The sequence below is a fragment of the Hyperoodon ampullatus genome (genome assembly GCF_949752795.1).
Source record: "Hyperoodon ampullatus genome assembly, chromosome: 8".
Lineage (NCBI taxonomy): Eukaryota > Metazoa > Chordata > Mammalia > Artiodactyla > Ziphiidae > Hyperoodon > Hyperoodon ampullatus.
In genome coordinates this window covers 93,820,458-93,838,483 of record NC_136921.1, presented here as the reverse complement: position 1 = coordinate 93,838,483, position 18,026 = coordinate 93,820,458, and the positions used below count along the sequence as shown (strand labels likewise).

General features: G+C 38.0%; 1 protein-coding gene across 3 annotated transcripts in view; it reads left to right on the top strand.

Annotated features, from left to right (window-relative positions):
• Positions 1-16,703, top strand: part of ZNF385B (zinc finger protein 385B) — a gene marked incomplete at both ends in the record, with an annotated part of 398,204 nt that extends 381,501 nt beyond the window's left edge. For all 3 annotated transcript variants that reach the window (XM_079709843.1, XM_079709841.1, XM_079709842.1), the window contains 4 exons: positions 13,152-13,397; positions 14,190-14,368; positions 14,946-15,047; positions 16,485-16,703. In XM_079709843.1, coding sequence (XP_079565969.1) covers positions 13,152-13,397; positions 14,190-14,368; positions 14,946-15,047; positions 16,485-16,703 — 746 coding nt within the window. The remainder of the gene's footprint in view (positions 1-13,151; positions 13,398-14,189; positions 14,369-14,945; positions 15,048-16,484) is intronic.
• Between the last annotated feature and the right edge of the window lie 1,323 nt (positions 16,704-18,026).

Genomic DNA, 18,026 nt, shown 5'->3' with positions numbered 1-18,026 from the left:
CACCTCACAGGACCACTTCAAATTCAGCACCAAGGAGAAGGCAAATGGAAAGTTCCAGGAGTGAACCAAGTTAGGGAATGACTTTGGAACATGGAAGTTTTAGCATTTTGTAAACAGAAAGGACCCCATAGAAACAAAGTAGTTAGAGCTATAGGAAAGATAGACAAGATTAAAAGATAGAGAGTCCAGGTGGAAGCAGATACCTTTTCCTCAGAGATGCAAACAAAATAGGTACAGAGGGAAGAAACTGTAACATCAGTGGTAAACTCATCGAGTTTCCCCATTTCTCTCAGAAATAGGAGACCAGACATTTGCTCATGAGAGATTTGCAGTATTAATAGAGGACTTAAGAAAAAGGGTAAAGCTTCCATGGGGAAGCTGACTGACTGTGTATATTTCCCTTATACTATCACTGTTTTCCCACTTGTCTGATTTATTGACCTGTTCTCCAGGTATATAACTTTTTCACTGTATATGTTTCTAATTAAGCAAATCTAATCTGTAAGTTTACAGAATTTAAAAATAAGTGTGTGTGGTTATTACATTACCAAAAGAGCTCTGCTTTCAAAAACGTCTTTTAAAAGGTGCATTCAAATTATTACTAAATTTTCCAAGATCTTTTTGCCATCACCTTCCAAGAAAACATCTAATAAATAAAGGGAGGCAAAATAATCTGAACATTATCTGCAATATAGTCTTTTCTTCTTACTCACTTAACAGATGCAGTCCTGTTAGACTACAAATGAATCCTCCTTTCTTTGTGCATCCACTGATATAGCGATGATGCTCTAGCGTCTGTACATCTCTAATTACATTTTGTCTTGCAAAGAACTCCAAGGTACCAAACTGGCTTATTCATCTTGCAGCTCATGTGCTGCTGCTTTATTTTCCCCCTGCAAATCCATTACCTATCTTAGTAGAATTCTACCTTAAACGTTAAAATATCTGTCATCAGTTAGTGGTTTCTATCACTTGTACTGTGTCAAAATGTAGATAAGGAGGAGACAAGTGAGGCAAAGGCTTAAGAAGTCTTCTGCAGCACATGAGTTAACATACATACAGGTTTGCAGTGTTTCTTTGTCTGGTGCAGAGCCCCATGGGCTTTTCAGCTTCATTCCTCACAAGACTACGCTAAGAAAATAGGTCCTCTGGGGACTTCCCTGGTGTTCCAGTGGTTAAGAATCCGCCTTCCAATGCAGGGGACGTGGGTTCAATCCCTGGTCAGGGAACTAAGATCCCACGTGCTACTGGGCAACTAAGCCTGTGAGCTCTAGAGCCCATGTGCCACAACTACAGAGCCCACACGCCACAACTAGAGAGAAGCCTGCACACCTCAACGGAAAGATCCTGGGTGCAGCAACCGAAGACCCTAAAAAAATAATAATAATAGTAGATTAAAAAAGAAAAAGGTAGGTAGGTCCTCTGACTGACACCCATTAATTTCTCATTACTGAGAAAGTAGGAAGATTAAGCAGAAGAGAATGATTTCAGAATTCCGTATCAAAGTGAACTAACTTGCTTTAATGAGTGTTGAGCAGTAATCTGGGCATTGCTTTGTTTTATGAAACAATAATGAGATGCTAGACAAGGTGCTTGTGAAAAAAGGAAAGAATATGACCAGCAGTCCTTTCACTGCATGTCTCTGTTGCCTAATCCTTTTACTACAATACTAAATATAAAAAGAAAAATTATTGTAAAAACTGACAAGCAGTATCCTTCAGTGACCTCAGAAAGCACAAAGTATGATTCTCTTGAAATTGTAGCCTTGGTTTCCTGAGCACTTTTCTCAAGTTTTGGAACTCCTTTGATATTCTGGAACGCTTATCTTGGAAAGACATTGGTAGGTGTCAGTGAACAAGGCTCACAGTTTTTCGAAAACTCTCTGACAAATGGTAGATGACTACACAATAAACAGAAAACCTGTTGCATTTTCACTGAAAGCAAAATACATATATTAAAACTCTATTCAAAATTTGTCTTTTAAAACCATAATGATAAAAATAATATACAAATGAATGAATAATATTGCTCCTAAAATATTAAAAATTATAATCATTGCTTTAGGGCCTGGGGTGTGAGCTCAGATTGTCCAGTTGTGGTGATTTACTTGTAAAGACTGGTACACATTTTTTTTTTCAGTCAAAAGACATGGATTTAGATATCCACAGCCCCTGAGTATGGAACAGAACCCATGACCTTGATCTCATTAGCACTAACTGTGAGTCACTTGAGCTTAGGCCCCAAACTATTACCTTTCATTGTGTCATCCACCTGAAGCCCTTGCCTCACCTTTACGATCTTCTTGGTTCTTAGAGCCCGAGGAGGAAATGGTAGTATTTTGCACATTTTCAGATCACTTAAGTCACTTGCTTGAGGTTTATTAGTCAGGAATGGAATTACGCATAGCCAAGTTTTCCTGGCTGAGAGACCAGGAAGGTTGGTTACCATCCTAAATACCATTATCTCTAATCTCAGTGAATGATACCACCACCATTCACCAAGTGTTCATGGCAAAACCTTGGTAGTAATCCTTGATTCCTCTCTTTCTCTGACACCCCACATCTAATCAGTTGGTAAGTCTGGCGGTTTCTACCTACAGATATATCCTGAACGTACTGCTCAATTTTCTACTACCACCCTGGTCGAAGCCAACATCGGCTCCCTATGGACAGCTACATTAGGCTCCAAACTCATCTCTATGTGGTTATTCTTGCACAAGCTCTTCTCCACATAGCAGTCAAAATGATCTTATGAAAACATGACTCAGATCACCTCTCTCTCCTGCTCAGAAATCACAGATTACATCCAGATTTCTCTCATGCTTTACCAGACCGTATGTGATCTCGGCCCTGGTCGCACCGCACAGCCTGCATTCACACTCTTCCCACTCACCTTGATCTTGCTTGTTTCATTTCAAGGTTTTTGTACTTGCTATGCTTTCTTCCTGGAATGCTCTTCTTCCCAGAATTCCTGTTATTTCATTCAAGTGTCTGTCAAATATTACCTCTTCAGGCAGGCTTGAACTGACTCTATTACCATGCCATGCTTTATTTTTCTTCTTAGCACACTTAATACTATGAGACTATATATATATATATATATATATATATATATACACACACACACATATGCATATATATGTATGTATTACACACATATATACATATATATCATATATATGTGTATATATGATATATACATATATGTATATATTATACACATATTTTATATATAATTTTATATGATTTTATATATAATATGTAAAATATAAACATGTTTTATACATGCTTATATATATTTAACATATATTTTATAAATGTATATATAACAAAAGCATATGTGTATATGTGTAAATATACATATATACTTTTCTGCCTTTCCCACTAGATAATTAATTTCATTGAGTCAAAGATTTGGTATATATTATACACATATATTTTTACCTCTAACTTCAGAGCCTAGAATAGTGTATACCACATCACAGGTATGGAATAATTATTAAATTTGTTGCAGAGATAGATGGTTATTTCCTTATGATATATTCTTAGATGGGACTCACTTGGTGAAATGGTATGAACTTCACATACGTCTCAGAATGGTTATGCTGCTTTACATTCCCGTCAAGCAGGTGCTATATCTTATCTTCCCCTCGCTTATAATTTTTAAATCTTTGCCATTTCTCAGTGGCAGAAAATGATACCTATTAGTAGTTGTAATTTGTACAGCTTGATAAGTCAAGACATGTGTTATCAAAAGCAAAAATGCAAGGAAATTTTTACTTCACATAGAGAATCAGAGACCTTCTTTGTTGGGAAATTAGCCAAGAAGTGAGAACTCAAAGAAGAAAGAACACCTAAGCAAAATTTTGCTTGAAATGCCTTCTTTAAAAGATATTGTCTTTTGCTTTCCTAGGTTACATGCAAAGTTGCAACCTTAAAGAAACTGTATTAAAACATTTATTTGTCTGGTTCTCAGCAAGTTTTGCCCATAATGTGCTATGCTTTGTATGGCATCATTTAACAAAGATATACAAAGAGAATACCATCCACTCAGCTTTATTCAACAATGTCAGGCCTTCAAGAAAGTATTACTGAGATTGAGCATTCTTAGTCTCTACTCCCTCAAAACAGAAGAGCAATAAGAAGCACTGGCTCAGGATTCAGGAGACTGTATTTGAATCCATACTCTACCATTTAGTAATTCAATGACCTGTGGGAAGTAACTTAATCTGTCCAAGCCTTGGTTGATTTTCTTTTTGAACAACTGTAGTTACAATACATTTTGAGAGAGAAAAGCATACCATTACCTGGGAGATGATTTGTAATACATGTATCTGACAAAAGACTCCTGTTTGGACTATATAAAGAATTCCTATAAATCAATAAGAAAAAAGCTGAGAATCTACTATTTAAAAAATGGGCGAAAAATTTGACCAAGCACTTCACAAAAGAGGATATACAATTAGCCTATAAAAATATGCAAAAAAGGCTTCCCTGGTGGCGCAGTGGTTGAGAGTCGCCTGCCGATGCAGGGGACACGGGTTCGTGCCCCGGTCTGGGAAGATCCCACATGCCGCGGAGAGGCTGGGCCCGTGAGCCATGGCCGTTGAGCCTGTGCGTCCGGAGCCTGTGCTCTGCAACGGGAGAGGCCACAACAGTGAGAGGCCCGCGTACCAAAAAAAAAAAAAAAAAAAAAAAAAATGCAAAGGTGTTCCATATCATTAGTCATTAGGGAAATACAAAATAAAACCAAAATAAGGTACCACCACAACTCCACCAGAACTGCTAAAATCAAAAGGACTGAAAACACTGATACTATTTGTTAGAGCAAATGTGGAACAATTGGTATTCTCACACATTGCTGGTAGAAATATAAATCAGTACTACCATTTTGGAAAACTCTTCAGAATCTACTATAGATATATATATCTATATAGACATAGATATAGATAACATAAATGAGTATCTATGTCTACCAAAAACATTTATAAGAATATTTATAGTAGCATTACTCAAAATAGCCAAAAACTGAAACATTTCAAATGCTCATCAATAGTAAAGTAGATAAATAAGTTGTGGCATAGTCATACAATGTATACTATCCAGCCATTAGGAAAAATACAAACTTCTATGTGCAACAATATGGATAAATCTCATAGACATAATGTTGTGTGAAAGAAGCCAGGCATAAAATAATATATACTGGGTGATTCCATTTATATGAAGTTCAAAAATAGGCAAAACTGGGGCTTCCCTGGTGGCGCAGTGGTTGAGGGTCCACCTGCCAGTGCAGGGGACACAGGTTCGTGCCCCGGTCCGGGAGGATCCCACATGCCGCGGAGCAGCTAGGCCCGTGGGCCGTGGCCGCTGAGCCTGCCCATCCGGAGCCTGTGCCCCGCAACGGGAGAGGCCACAGCAGTGAGAGGCCCGCGTACCGCAAAAAAAAAAAAAAAAAAAAAAAAAAGGCAAAAGTGATCTAAATTGATAGTGGTAAGAATGGTGGTTATCTATGAGGAGAGGGGGAGTATCAACTGCTTGGGGGTTCAATGGAGCCTTCTAGGGTGGAAGAAACATTCTATATCTTTATATCTTATATATCAATATCTTATATCTTCTTTATATCTATGTTTACACAAAGGTATACATATGTATAAATTCATTAAAATGTATGTACCTTACAGTATATAAGTTATACTTCAATAAAAAAGAAATAAAAAGGTACAGATAGTAAAATGTCTACCTCATTAGAGTGTATGAAAAATAAGTGAGATAATGAATATAAGTTCTTACCATACTGCTTGGTCTATAGTGAGTATTCAATTAGTGTCAGCTATTAATTTGTGACTATTATTGCTGCTTTTACTATCACTCTAAGATATAACTGCCTGGAGCAGCTATTCGGCCATTTTTTTTTTTTGTTCTACATAAAAGCAAACTTCTTGAAATAAGGATCGAGCCCCTGAATTCAGCTTCTAAGAACCATGCTCCAACCAACTTAACAGTATTAGTTGTGTATACAGACGTAGAAAACAAACTAATGGTTACCAAAGGGGAAAAGGGGAGATGAACTAGGAGTTTGAGATTAACATATACACACTACTATATGTAAAATAGATAACCAATGAGGACCTACTGTCCAGCACAAGGAACTATACTCAATATTTTGTAATAACCTATAAGGGAAAAGAATCTGAAAAAGAATAGATATATATGTATATATAACTGAATCACTTTGCTGGACATCTGAAACTAACACAACATTGTAAATCAACTATACTTGAATAGAATGCACACACACACATATATATATTAGTGTATAACAGGAAGATTGTTATTATGGTAAAGTTTAATTATCTAGTGTAAAAATTTTAACTTCCAAAAATGCATTTAATTCAAGGGTTTTGTTCCCTTTTAGAATTAAGAATTTTTTAAAAAATTACTTTGAAACACAAATCATCGTTAATCTTATGAAAAGGTATTCAAATCTGTTTAGTATAAAAATAAATGTAGGGCCTCCCTGGTGGCGCAGTGGTTGAGAGTCCGCCTGCCGATGCAGGGGATACGGGTTCGTGCCCCGGTCCGGGAGGATCCCATATGCCGTGGAGCGGCTGGGCCCGTGAGCCATGGCTGCTGAGCCTGCGCATCCAGAGCCTGTGCTCCGCAACGGGAGAGGCCACAACAGTGAGAGGCCCGCATACCTCAAAATAAATAAATAAATAAATAAATAAATAAATAAAATAAATAAATGTAAATCAAACTGGCAGTGAGATACTGTATTACATCTGTCAGATTGGCAAAAACAATGGACGTTTAGGCTGGTAAAGGTACAGGGAAGCCAGCAATCTCTTACAAAGCTCTAAGAGTATTAACTTGTATAACCATCTGGAGGGCAATTTGGCAGTGTGCATCACAAGCTCAAAAATGTACATGCTTTCTGATCCAGCAATTTCTCCTCAAAGTTTAGGTCCTGAGGAGACTATCAGACAAGTATACAGAGATGTCTGTACACAATGTTGTTTATATAAATGGTTTATTGAATATATGTGAATTCAGCAGAGTACAAACATGATTGCCTATATACTCTGTTGCATCTTCCTTTCTCATTCCTCAAAGACACTGTCAGATATCAGAAAGTCCAGTCTTATTTGAAACTTTAGGCTCTTATCCAGTTGCATACTCCCTTCCTCCTGGTTCAGGTTGGACCACAGGAAGAGGCATAACCTACCCTTTCTTCCTTCCCCATCATATCATTTCTGATTCTTGCCCTTTCCAATTTTTAGGGATAGGAGAAGTAATTGGGAGGGGGGAGGGCAAATGTTGTTGTACATAAGAACAATCATTGAAGCCTTCTGCATGGTAGGTGTCCAGATGCTTCTCAAGGACCATGTGTAAGGTCTTCATGTGGTTCTTCCAATCCTTCCTCAGTCCCCACCACTCCTCAGGCTCTTGCTGCCAGGGTCCTGGTCATCAGCCTTCTTGTGTCTGTACCAATAACATGGTTCAAGCCTGGCCACCTTTCAAGATGTCCTGTTGACCCAAAGAAAACCCATTCGGCCATGCCAAACTGAGGTTGCACGTTCTTTGAATTCTAACCATTCCCAGCCCCATCTCTCTCCAACCTTCCTTTCCTCTACCTCACCTAGTATGACGGGCAGATCACCAAGGCCTGAAGTTGTCTGACGGGGGAATGAAATGGAGGCAATAGAAGTCCCACTCAGTATCTTTTTAACATTAGTAAAAGTGCAAACCAGAAATAACCCAAACATCAAAAGATTTGTTGAATAAATTATAGTACATCCATATAAGTAAATATCATTTGGTTTTATAAATCATGATCCAATTCTATCTATATTTATTGACATGGAAAGATATTCTTGATTTATTGCTAAGCAACAAATGTTAGTTACAGAATATTATGTTTCTGTCTATTCATATGTTTGTTTAAAAAATAGTGTGGAGTAATAGATATCAAAACATAATCATTCCAGGTCAAGGATTGGCAAACTACTACCTGCAGGCTAAATCTAGCCTGCTGCCTATTTTTTGTAAAAAGAGTTTATTGAATCACATGTGCAAGTGGCTGCTTTCCTGCTGTAATACCAAAGTTCAGTACAAAGTTGAAACAGAGACAGTATGGCATACAAAGCCCACTATATTTACCATCTGGTGCTTTGAAAAAAAAGTTTGTTGACTTTTATTTTAGATGATAGAATCATGGGTGATTTTAATTTTTTAAAATGTTTGACTTTATTTTCTATATCAAGCATAAATTTATTGTATAAAATATGTATCTGTTAGTAAACTGTTGAAACCTGATTAGAAAAGACTTCTTATATTGATAACATTAAATCAAGAGTAAACTTCATAAGTGAAATCAAAATTTGATTATAGCTTCCAAAGTTCTACTTCAAAATAAGAGCTATGATGTGGTTAGAATATCATTTTAATTGTTTTTAAAGTTAAGACCTATCAATGGACATGACTCTTCTATTTACCAACAGGATTAGTTTCTGAAAACTACTTTCAGACTTCTGGCATGTTCTTTTCATCTTCTGTGTTAGAGTATTAGTGCTCTGAGGCTGTATTTGAGTGAAATAGAGCTAATAAGCTGGGTTAATTTGAGTAAAATTTTTGGAGTAAAAAATAAGAGTGACACATAAATATTGAAAATGGACTTTCTTCACCTGGTTTATCAACTGGATATGAAAACAGTTCCAAAAAGAGAGATTTTCAAAATGTTTAGAGCTTTGGAAAATAAGTGAGTCAGAGTGGGACCTCCCAAGAAGGCTACTTTGAAGAACTAAATTCACTTGGATGAATAAATTATGGATATTTGTTACAAAGGGCAATTCTGATGTAGCTTAGCAAATTTTGCTTCAAAATCCTGTCGGATAAAACCTTAGAAAAGGTGTTTGAGTAATCAGGAAATAATTAAGACTCTCAGAAGCCCTGCTAATTAACATTAGGTGAGGGAATACTTGAAAATGGAATTCATATTAACCAGAAGTTCCAGATGACATGCATCTTTATTAAAAGAAACAGAAGTAAACAGTACATTAATTAAACTTTCAAATACACACAATAAGAAGGCTTTAAAAATGCCAGTAAGGGCAGAGAAATAATATAATGGACTTTGATAAAAATATCAAACAATTAAAATGAGAAATAATAAAATTAGGCTTTGATGCTTATAAGTTTACAGATCCAGAAAGAATGCCACAATTTAAATAAATTATTGCATCAGGGACTTTCCTGATTTTAGGATCAGTCTTATTGACTATCTAGTATCAATCCAGTAGCAGAATTACCTGCATATGATGGAGCCATTTACACATTTCCAAAGTCAAAATGCGTTCCTAATATTCTCAAAGGTTAAGACTCTGACCTATCCAGGGCATAAAAACTAAAACATAATTTATCTAAATGTTAAATCATGTAAATCTTAATCACTCCACACCTCTTAATATTTTTTAAAAGGAAACCAGCTACCCTTAGTATCTAGTATCTACTTTAATAGTTTTAAAATATTCTCTGCCTTCTGACTCAGTCCATCTTTGTAATAGTATCTCCCATTAAACCTGTTGCCATCTTCTAGCCTCACCTACCAGGTATTCACCAGCAAACCCCAAGCTTTCTAACACCTAAGCCTTTCCTCACATGTCCACTTCTAGCCATTCACTCCCTACTCCTTTTCACCCTATTCTATACTTATCTAAATCTGATCTTCAAAACCCATCTTCAGAACCTAGACAGAATGCTACTTCCTTTATGAAAAATGTCTTTCTTCCTAACCAAAAGTAATTACTTCCAATTCTATGCCCTCATGCCTCTTGCCAGTTTCTGTAAAAAATCAGAGATCTCTGAATGACTATCCATTTCCTCTGCTAAACTATTACTTTCTTAAAGTCTACACCTACTTTATTTATTATCCTCTTCGGTGTCTAGCACATTGTCAGCAATTAGCATATTGTTAATATGCATTTGTTAATGAGTAAATGACCTCTTTTGAAAAGGAGATGTAAAAAGGTAATCTGTGTATTTTTTCTTAAAGAAATAGGGATATAGAGAAAAAGATACAATTCTGTGCATCTTCTCAATGTAACCTGAATCAGATGATTGTTGAATAGTGTAGGTATTTTCGTTTAAGGCAAATATGCTTTAAAACTAAACTATAATAGTAAAACAAAGCAACAACTTGTTCACATCTCCAGGTGACTAATGTATGCCTTTTATAATGTTAATGCCTTATGAAGTCCTCTCTTTGTGCAGGAAGATTAATACATTACATGGTGAATATTTAGAGAAAATATCATGCTCACTTATGCTACTTATTAATCTGTGGGACATTATTTAATATTGATGAGCCTCAGTTTCCACATTTTTAAGGTAGGAATAATCGTTGTCAGCCTTATCTTTTTCACAAGTTTTTTGAAGCTTTTTCACAAGTCATAAGTTGTAAGAGATAAAAAGATAATGTAAGTGATAGCACTTTGTAAATTATAAAATTCTATATAAGAGTATAAGAGAGAGATCAACATAAGGGACATTAAAATAGTGATATGAGTAAAAGACTGAGTAAATATCTAAAACATGTCAGATTCTTTAGATCGAATTTATATAAAATATCTTATGAAATGCTTGAAGCCAGGAAGGATTTTGCTATGCAATAACTTAAGATTCCATCACAAAATACTGAGCAATTCCATAGGGGCAAATCTTAAGATTACTGAATTATTTTGGTGCTTTGTGATTTCTATAAAATTGCAGATTCAGTCTGAGGGATCCTTATAGATAAGAGAGTACCAGGCCTGAAATAATCTTCAATTTAATTTACTTACTACTACCATTTAGGAAGAATGATTTTACTTCTTTCTCTCATACTATTGAGGTCAGTTTAGTAAAAGTCTGAGATATTTTCCATCATACTTTGTGGCATCCTGAAGTTTTAATAAACTTGCTGAAAAGGAATATAGATTGTGAAAACCAAGGATTAAAAGGGATCTGAATATTCCTTTATTCCAAACACCACCCAGACCTGGAATTCATCTATAGTATCCCTGCTGTGTCCAGTCTTGACATGGATGGATCCAGCTTGGAAAAAGGGATGGAAATCAACGGCTGATCCCTAAATCAATTAAGTAAAAATATGATCTCCCCTCTTTTTTTTTTTTTTTTTGCGGTACGCGGGCCTCTCACTGTTGTGGCCTCTCCCGTTGAGGAGCACAGGCTCCAGACGCGCAGGCTCAGCGGCCATGGCTCACGGGCCTAGCCGCTCCGCGGCATGTGGGATCTTCCCGGACCGGGGCACGAACCCGTTTCCGCTGCATCGGCAGGCGGACTCTCAACCACTGCGCCACCAGGGAAGCCCTCCCCTCACTTTTGATGTGTGTGAAAACGTTGGTTTGCCCCACATAGAGAAGAGACACACAGAACCTCACTGCTGTTTCCCTCGTCATTCCTTCCCTCTTGGTCATCCAGGTCCACGGTACATGGTTGCAAATTAGCTAGGGCAACTAACAAATAAATTTTCAGTTTTAATTCCCTTTCTCTCTTTCTTTTTTCTTCTTTTAATTAATTAATTTATTATTTTTGGCTGCATTGGGTCTTCATTACTGCACGTGGGGTTTCTCTAGTTGCGGCAAGCAGGGGCTACTCTTTGGTGCGGTGCGCGGGCTTCTCATTGCGGTGGCTTCTCTTGTCGCAGAGCACGGGCTCTAGGCACGCTGGCTTCAGTAGTTGTGGCACGTGGGCTCGGTAGTTGTGGCTCATGGGCTCTAGAACGCAGGCTCAGTAGCTGTGGCGCACGGGCTTAGTTGCTCTGCAGCATGTGGGATCTTCCCGGACCAGTGAGCGAACCTGTGTCCCCTGTATTGGCAGGCAGATTCTTCACCACTTTGCCACCAGGGAAGTCCCCCTTTCTGTCTTAATGAGAGTTTATCAGCATACCTACAGATATTTTCTAAGAGTAAGGCTCTACTAGGATTAAACTTGTGATGGATTTTGCAGTTGCCCTAGAAGTTCCAGCTTCTTTCCCAAAGGAGCCACTGAACAGAGGCTGTCTTGAATAGCAGATGAACCGTGAAGTGTGAGATTCTGTTAAAGTCACTGTGACCCCTCTTAGAGCCTGCACATGGGCCTCAAGGATTATAAACATTTAGCAGCTACATGATCAAAATGCCAAGATGCCTGTAAACGATTTGGCTAATCCTCATATTGTGCTTGTGGTTAATGTCATTATTTAAAACTTATGATTCAGACTGGCAGTAATTAATAAGTATAATGAATGGAATCTCTAAATCTTGTATTTTGGATAAATCACATTGCCATTCAAAGAGCAGCAAAAACTTAACTAATCATAACCAAAATTAACCATGTTTCTTCCTTCGCCTCTGCCCTACACCTGAAGGTTAAAATTTAACTTGTTGTAAAAATTGAATTTTAACTTTATGTTCATGTCATAATTAAAATATGAGTAGTCAAATGAAACTACCATTACATGTCTTATTTCATGTTACCATCATATCATTTAATCAGATTGGAAGGTAGCTGGTTTCCCTATCTATTAAAGGAACATAATTTACAACTCAGGGATATCAGACAGAAAGTTACCTGCTGCAAGTGGGAGAACAAAGTCATTTTTCGTGAGTCATCATGATCTTGGGGTGACCTGATACAGAAACCGATGCCATGGAGTTCTTTTTCAATCAAGCTCAATGAACTAAAATCTGCGCTGGAAAAAAATGCTACACATAGAAAACAAACTCATGGTTACCAAAGGGGAACGGGGGGTCAGGGAGAGATATATTAGGAGGTTGGGATTAACATATACACAGTACTACATAGAAAATAGATAACCAACAAGGACCTACTGTAGAGCACAGGGAACTCTACTCAATATTCAGTAATAACCTATACGGGAAAAGAATCTGAAAAAGAATGGATACATGTTTATGTATAACTGAATCACTTTGCTGTACACCTGAAACTAACACAACATTGTATTGATAAATCAACTATACTCCAATATAAAATAAAAATCTTAAAAAAACTACATCTAGAAATCAGATTTCTATTTTTAATTCCTTTATGTCAATTTGTCTGTGTCTGTATGGTATATGAGGCCTTAACATTCTCTCTCTGTGTCTCTCTTAGAAGACAAAGGGAAGTTGAAAGTCAGCAGTTCCAGTCAGGCATCAAGCTCTGAAGGTGGCTCATTTCTCCTCAAACCTGGTACAACACCCCTGCCACCTGGAGCAGCCACTTCTCCCTCCAAGAGCACAAACGGAGCTCCTGGTACTATTTCTGAATCAGAAGAAGAAAAAGCCAAAAAATTACTTTATTGTTCACTATGCAAAGTGGCTGTGAACTCCCTGTCACAGCTAGAGGCACACAACACAGGTTAGCATCTATCGTTTAAATTTAAATAATGTTTATAACAAGATCCACCTTTTCCCATCAGAATACCTTATCTTTTGTTGTTCAAACATCAGGTTTCTTCAGTCTTCTCTACTTTTTTGATTCAAAGGAGTGATTTTAAGAAATGTACGATGTAACAACTTTAGAAACAGCAAGGCAAAAGTAGGTTGGGGATAAAACTTGTTCTGATCTTTATTTTCTCAAAAGCATCTAATACTTCCCAAAACTCATTATGATGAAGTGACAGAAATGAAGACAAATATCTATGCACAATGTTCACTGCAACACACTTCTAAGAGAAAAAAATGGAAACAACCTAATATTTCCTCAGTAGGGAAATGTTGAGCGAGTTATAGTCCCAATATGATAGAATATATTACTCAGCCATTAAAGTGTAATTATAAGAAAATATGTATATGATTTGATATGTGAAATTTTTGGGATATTTAATTAGCATGATCCCAATTTTGAAAATACACTTTTCAGTATACCAAAAAAAGAAGCTGAAAAGAAATACACTAAAAGGATAACAGTGGTTATCTCTGGGTGGTGAAAACAGAGGTAATGTTTGTTTTCTTATGCTTCTCTATATTTTCTTTATTATATACTCATGGTTTCCCATTTTTTTTAACAGTGAGAATGTGTTAAATCTATAATCAGCATTAAAACAATCATTGCAAAAAAGTCTTGGGAAGTTCAGCCTGAAGATAAACTTTTCAAGAGCTTCATATAGTTCGTAAATAGCTATTTAATATAGGTTTCTTTCTGTCTTAGGATCTAAACACAAGACCATGGTTGAAGCTCGTAATGGGGCTGGTCCAATTAAGTCCTATCCTAGACCTGGGTCAAGATTAAAGATGCAGAATGGCAGTAAGGGGTCAGGACTACAGAACAAGACATTTCATTGTGAAATCTGTGATGTTCACGTTAATTCAGAAATTCAGCTCAAACAGGTAATGTATCCTGAATTAGTAGTCACTGTCGCTTGGGGTCACCCTTTGACTATGTATCTCCTAATCTATATAATGGTTCTCACTTTGCTCACAGTTAAATTTCCTAACTTTATAGGATGCCTATGGTATACAACATACAGGTGCCATGTGGAAGAAAAAGTACCAAATATCTGTGCACCTACTATTACTATATGTCAGACTCTAGGCTTGGTGTTAGAGACCAATGAGCACAGCAGTCACCTGGAGCTTACAGTTGAGCAGGAACTTCTAAGATAGTAAATGTTCAGCCTGTCTTCCAAGGACCCAAAATCTGCTTAGGGAGAAAGACTTATCAGTCATGGTGGTAATACCAGGCTAAGTCGGAGGAGTGCTATAGAGAAAGGAAGGGGAGAGAGGTGTTACAATAGAGTGGGGAGCAAGTCTTAATTTAGAGAGTGTGGTGATCTCACCCACACCACCATGGAACCATGGACCTAGAACTGGGAATGGAGGAACCAACTACCTCGGTCTAGGAAATATATTTTACATGGCATAAAACTCACATGTAGATTCAGCTAATGCATCAACCTTTTTTCAGCACATTTCTAGCAGAAGGCATAAGGATCGAGTTGCAGGGAAACCACTGAAGCCGAAGTACAGCCCTTACAATAAACTCCAGCGGAGCCCAAGCATTTTAGCAGTAAGTTCACTTCGCCTACTCGTCTATTTTGTGGGGCATCCTTGCTGGCTGGGGCAGGCACTGTGGGTAAGGAGGGCCTGGGGTCTAATTGGTCCTGAAAGGGTTTTGAACTTAAATAGCCCTCATAGAGAGAAGTTTTAGAATGAACTTAGTCCCTGCTGGAGGACACCTTGAAGAAAGTTTCCTTAGAAAAAAAGAAACTGAACCTCTTTAAGGGCTAATACCTTACTCTTCACCAGGACCTTTTCAAGAGATTCCATTCTTCAGCATATACAGAAAAGTAAAGGCTCAGGAACAAGGGCAATGATGCCTGAGGAATCTTGGAACATGTTAAACCTGGGGAAAGGGATTGCTTTCCAAACACAAAATCCATCTATTTAATATCCTCCTCCTTTCTGGGGTGTTCCCCCCACCTCTTTCTCTCTCTTTCTCCAGAAAGTACAGTGGCTGTGTGTATTCCTCTCTCTTTCCCTGTCTAGCAGGCATGTTGATAGTCAGCCTGTCTTACGTGCTCTCAAAATGTGCTATTTTCAGTTTCTTTGTAAAAACATTAAGGGCCTCCACCAATAGATGTCATATAAATACCCAGATGGATGGATTTCCTAGTCTCCCTGGGACTCAGCCCAGCGTGGTGTTCTGCTGAGGTTGAAAGCTGGGATTGGCCAGCTGAAGGCGATACTGACATTACCTCCAGTTTTTCCAAAGCTCAGTGGATGCTGCATGCAGGCATTATACGCATTAAGCAAATCCAGCTTGCAAAGCTCCTCCTGATTGCAAAAGAGAGGGATTAAGGATTGATTTCTTCCTCCACAGGAAGATTCCACCTTGGGATTCCTTTTAAATAGAGAAAGTTTCTAGCCCATTTACAATCATTGCCAATGACAAATTTGAGTTAGCTGCAGTTTTTCAAGTAATACTTTTTAAGTGGCCAGAGAGGTGTAAACTGACTTTGTTTTCATGACGGTTCATGGGTCCCCAGTGTCCCAAACTCCAGTTACCTAACCCAGTGAGGCTTTTTTAAGAGGTGAAGTAAAGGGTAATGCATATTCTCCAAAAAGCCTCTTTGTGTTTTAAAACAAGTCATTCGTTTGAATTGAGCTCCATAATCTAAGCAGGAAACCTTCTGGGTGTGTTTGTTTTTTCCCTGTGAGCAGCCGCATAAAATACTTCCAGTATCTATTCAGAGAGGCTTTCCTCTGTCCTAGTGCCCAGGCGCAAGGACCACCAGAAAAGAGTTGACATGGAAACAAATCAAAGAAAAGGTACGCCAAGAGCCTTTGAAACCAGCTTTGTGAAAATCATCATGTCTTGACTTCTGAGAGTGAAGATTTTTAAATTTTGACTTCTGAATGTCGCTCTTTTACTTAGGAAAATATCTGTGCTGCTGTTATTCAAAACGATCTCCCCACCCCACTCCTGGTTTTCTCCCTCTATTAGGCAAAACTTGCATTCCAGAAGGATATGATGAAGCCCTTGGCCCCGGCCTTCCTGTCCTCGCCCCTGGCAGCGGCGGCGGCGGTGTCCTCCGCGCTGTCACTGCCACCCCGGCCGTCGGCTTCGCTCTTCCAGGCTCCAGCCATCCCTCCAGCTCTGCTGAGGCCCGGCCACGGCCCCATCCGCGCCACTCCCGCCTCCATCCTGTTCGCCCCGTACTAATGTCTGCAAGCCCCCAGACGGTTGAGGCCAGTAGGAAAGTAGAGCCGGAAAGCCAGAAGGATTCAGCAGTTTGAGCATTTGGTGTTGCAGTGTCCCACCCAAATGCAAAAGGCAGCGTACCACCTGAGCCCCAACTCCAAAGAGTAAGTCGCTAGATTCAAGAGTGCTTTTTGGGGCCGCTCCTATAAGTTCAGAATCTGCGCAAGCAGAAGCTTTATCTCCCTCGTCCCTCCCCCTGCCCTACCCCATACAATTCGTGTATCTGAGATATTTAGTTTCTTGCAAATGTATTGGTCAGAAAAAAATATATATATATATATACATATATATCATTTTCTGACTATTTTTCCGTGGGTGTGATCTGGCTTAGAAACAATATGGAATATTTTCCTGACAGACTTGAAAACTAGGGTCTTCCTCACACGTCTGTAAATAATCCTGGAATCCAACTGGGCACATTCTAGTGTGGAACAAAAATAGATGAACACAAGTGCTTACTTGTGGTTACTATCTTACCAACGGATCACAGTGTTTTCTTTTTGGTGTACTATGGTTGACAGGGATTGTGTACTGTTTTAGACCCAAGTACTGTTGTATCCTGTGTAGTACTAGATCTGTATCTCTTGTCTGAATTAAACATTTTTAGTTGCTGTGTAAATGTTAGGAAGCAAAGTAGCTTTGAATTTTCTCTTTAAGAGAACAAAAGATAACGTATTTTCTTTATTTTACATTTTATTTGGTGATATTTAAATGAAATAGAAAGCCATATAACATAGCTCTAATTACTACCTGTCTGCTATTTTTGTTTAACTTATTTTGTAGCTTCCTCACCAGTTTGAGTTGCTAAGCAAATGTATACAAACAGAAAAAGAGCTTCCTCAATTGCACATTTTTGCACCTCTTGTGCGTTCAGCAAGAAGACAATGAATCCATGTATTTCTACATCATTATCTTCTTCATTTTTAACCTGTTTTCATTTGTAATGATGCTACATAATTTTGTGGCTCCCTAATGCAATAATGTACAGAAGATAAAAAAATTTATAATTGAACAATCTGTCTTTCTGTTCACTGAATCTGTTGCAGGTCATGCTCCCATGCCCCCGTTTCTAAGCTGATATCAACAGGACTGGAATGTTTGTCATATCAGGGGCAAGAGGTATAAGACAGCAAAATAGAGTGAACTCTTTTAGAGCATCTATATCTGCAATCTGTAAATGGTAAAATGTCTGTGTATTTTTTTAAATGTACCTTTTCAATAAAAGTACAAAAAATAAAAATCTGTTTGTATTTTCAAAGTTATTTTCTCTTGAGACACCTCCAA